Source organism: Aplysia californica, unplaced genomic scaffold, assembly GCF_000002075.1.
Source record: "Aplysia californica isolate F4 #8 unplaced genomic scaffold, AplCal3.0 scaffold00001, whole genome shotgun sequence".
NCBI lineage: Eukaryota > Metazoa > Mollusca > Gastropoda > Aplysiida > Aplysiidae > Aplysia > Aplysia californica.
Genome location: NW_004797271.1, coordinates 5,224,839 through 5,228,823, shown reverse-complemented (window position 1 = coordinate 5,228,823; position 3,985 = coordinate 5,224,839). Strand labels below are relative to the sequence as shown.

Genomic DNA, 3,985 nt, shown 5'->3' with positions numbered 1-3,985 from the left:
AAATTAAAAAATATAAATATTAACGCAATCTTCAGATTGCTGCGCAACTATACTATACGATAGTTACAACACACAGCACAATCTTAAGATTGTACTGATAGGTAATTGCACGGAACAATAAATATTGATACTGGTAGTGTTCAACAATGAGTGTTGGTCTAGGCTACATTATATTTATTATGTGTATTTTTTTCCCTCATCGACATAATAAAATTATAATTTTCAGTTTTGAAAATATAATACCGTTGGTAGACATCACCATACTGTATTAGAAAATAAATCATATATCTTGCTCCAAGCCCTAAGATTAATTTCTTTTTCGTTCTTTCTTTATTTGATCATTTGCTTCAGTTGGGGCGGCCAGATTTTCCTTTCTGTTCATGGAGGGGCAAACGCTACCGCTACCATTTCTCTCAGCATAATTTGATCAAATCCTCCCACATCAAGTAATTATGTTTAGTTGTCTAGGTCACAGATCTGATATATATGTCTGATGAAAACAGCCAATCAGAAGTCTTAGTACACATCGTGTTGCATTCAGATCTTTTGTTTGCAAATATAGAATGCAATAGGCCAAGTGTGACTCCCGAGTCAAATTTGATAAAGCAAAACAGCAGAGGTCAACTTGGTAGTGGTGCACTGGAGGGTACATTTATCTATCCACCTTCAACAAATGTATCAAATAGGCAATGTGCACTGGTAAGCCACAGCTACCCAGCCCAAGCAATGGTGTTTCTGTTAATATTTATTAAAGTTGATGCTGTTAAAGAATAGGGCTTTTGGGGAAACCGGTCATTTCGTGACACTGTCATCTTGTCACAATCAGATCTGTTACGAAATGACTTCGCTTATATTATCGCTCCAAAATTGTATGCTTACATTGTAGAGTTTTGGAGGATCAGCGCCAGCAGTCGTTATTCCAAATCACTAATTCAAGCATGTAATCACTGAGCCTTGCCCTATTGTTTTTAAATGTAATTTAAGTCAAAAACTGCCCCCCCTCCCAACCAATAAAAACAACTCAACAGTTATATTTATTGAACGGTGTCTGATAGCTGATCAAGTAGACACGACAACTTGCACCGCCCCACATCCCGTCCTTCCGTGCACCACCCAACCCTCCCCCAAAAATCATGATTTTGCAATTGCCACGATAATGCACGTTTGATGTTTACAAGTGTATGACGAAATGACCGTCTCCATTCAACCATGTGGATTTGCAGTGTGATGAGATGACTGTGACGTCTTGACTACACTGGTGTAACGAAATGACCGTGTGACGAAATGACTGGTACTTGCGCTAGGGCATGGGCAAAACTACCCTCATCAGCTTTTTCCTGTACCTCTGTTTTCCCTTGCTCTTTACTTTAACTCTCCCCTGACCTTTCTGTGGTGTCGTTTGGTCCATTTTCCTTAATAAAATTATTGAGTATGCATGCATTTACCCCCCTAAATCAGTCACTGTATGTGTGCAAGTATTCCTGTAATGCTACTATATATGGATTTACATCATACCCCTTGCATTCAGAAAATTTGATTTTTATGGGCTGAATTTAGTGCAGGACATAATGTTACAGAAGTATGTTTTATTAGGAGATACTGTTAAGAATTTCATAGAAAATAAAAAATTCGAATGAAGTGGTGTTGAAAGAAGCCGGTATGGGGCCGTCTCTTCTAATACATTATAATTAGGGGGTGACAAAGGAAATTTCTAGACACTTCAATAACATTTACTAAAGGCCTTAAGTATCTTGCTTTCACTGGAAAAATAGAAGGCAAAAGGGGCTGAGGAAGACTGAGAATTTACTTACTATAGAGACAACTTGGGCACATGCGTGGTAGAAGAAGACCAGGATAATAGGTGTTTCTTGAGAGCATTTGAGCAGAGAAATTAATGAAAAACCATGACTGACAATGTCTGTTCAGACCTGGCGCTTGAAGAAGAAATTATGTTAGTTTTAAGGGGACGGTACAGCTATATAATGGTATACTTGGAGTTGAGAATGGTTAAGATTATATGAGAAATAAATAAAGGTATATATATATATATATATATATATATTTATAATATATCATACAGTATAACACGGATTGGTCGAACACAGAAGACTCGAAATCGTCGAACTGTGCTTACGGTCCCGTTTTTTTCTTCTTCTTTGTCTTTGTAAGATATCCCTTGAACTACCGAGGCCAGTCCCGACGAATTCGAGATAAATCCGTGTTATACTGTCTTGCTCTAGAATTTTATAACTTAGTGCATGTTGGTTAATGTGGTTTTGGTACTCCTGACTATCTGTTTTCTCTTACTGAACTTTCCAACTGCTCTATGTCTTCTCTTTGTTCACCCCTTCTCAAAGCGACTCTGAAGCACTAAATTCTCTTTCAGATTATTGAAAAATAAGTCTTGCATTTTCAATTTATTACCCTAATTTACAAAAGCGATTTATATTATTAAATATCCACATGGTACTTTTTTCCTCTGCATAGTCTGTCCGTTGAAGTATACAACAGTCAAAATTTTAAAAAGTGGCCGCTCATCGCTGAGGGAAAAGCAGTTGTCTTAGACATGCCATTATAATAATTTTTTTTAATGAAAGGGGGATGTGGGAAATGGTCATTTGTACAGGTGATGGTCTTGGACAGTTGGCAGTTAGAGCTTGTTTGACTGATAACAGCATCATTTCCCATCCAGATCTACTTTTTTGGCATATTGTGCAATTTCTCGTGAATGAAAAATAGTATTCTGTATGATTTATCATGAATTGAAATATTGCTAGCTTGAGTTTAATAAGTGAGAGCGAGATTGAGCTGGTAAAAGGACAGTGTGTTGTCTTGTGTGTCATTCTTGGCTCTTATCAGAACGACGGATTGTAGGACGTCAAGAGATGTGTGGCTCAACACCGTTGTAATCTTAGGTCCTTAACCTTTGGCTGAGAGGTTCAGAAGGTTCTGTTACATAATAAACTGTGCAGGAAAAAATTTTGAAATGTATTGTGCATAAGGTCTATGGGTAGGGAAAGGATTTTGTCCTTTTTACTGTTTTCTTTAAGCATTGTACTCATTTCTCAAGAATTGTACCGTATTTTCTTCTTCTTCTTCCTCGTTCTCGATAACAGCAGCTAGACAGTCAGTCCAATGTTGCGCTCAAACTGTGCAGTCTGCTTCAAATCTGAGAGACTGCCATAGAGCAAGTGTTGCTTTATCTTTTCCTTTGGCAAAGTTGATTAACCTGTTTAAAAAAAATTGTGATCTGTCTTGTTCTGCATAAAAGAGTATTTAAATATAAAGAAGCTAAAAAATGTTTTTATTCTTATTATTCTTATTATTCTTATTATTCTTATTCTGTACAGTGTTTCTCATGAATCCGAATATTTTTCCTTTTTCTTCTTCAGGTACATTTTTGACAATGTATTCGGCACGCAGCACTGGCAGCTTAGAGCTTGTGGACCCAGAGGCAGAAGGAGTCATCACGAAATATCCCAAACTTGTCGAATTTGAGGAAACTTTTCGGGATCCTGAGGATAACTCATCTCTGTTTAGCAGAATTCCTCTTGCTGTGAAGGGGTACTTCTCTGAATGTGATGTGACAAAATCAGTGAATAGATTTTTTCCATTTATAAAAACTATTCGAAAGTACAAAGTGAAAGAGGACCTTCCCAATGATTTGATAGCAGGAATTACTTCAGGAGTAATGATGATACCTCAGGGTATGGCTTTTGCGGCTCTGTCCACTTTGCCACCAATTGTGGGTCTGTACATCTCATTCTTCGCTTCAATTACATATTTTTTCTTGGGTACAGGCCGTCAGTTATCGTGGGGGTGCATTGCCATCCTCAGTCTTATGATTGCAACCATCCTGGACAAATACGATTCTTCTGTGGCTGGTGAGCTATCATTAGTATGTCTGAACGGAACTTTGAATGGGCAAAGTGTTCCTGACTCTTTAGGCAGCTTACCAGAAGCAAGCACTGTCGCAAACACTATA

General features: G+C 37.7%; 1 protein-coding gene across 1 annotated transcript in view; it reads left to right on the top strand.

The window, feature by feature from the left end:
• Positions 1-3,985, top strand: part of LOC101845733 (sulfate transporter-like) — an 11,787-nt gene that overhangs the window by 2,042 nt on the left and 5,760 nt on the right. Inside the window, exon 2 of the mRNA XM_035971626.1 lies at positions 3,393-3,978. Within this exon, the coding sequence (XP_035827519.1) occupies positions 3,407-3,978 (572 nt within the window). The 5' untranslated portion in view covers positions 3,393-3,406. The remainder of the gene's footprint in view (positions 1-3,392; positions 3,979-3,985) is intronic.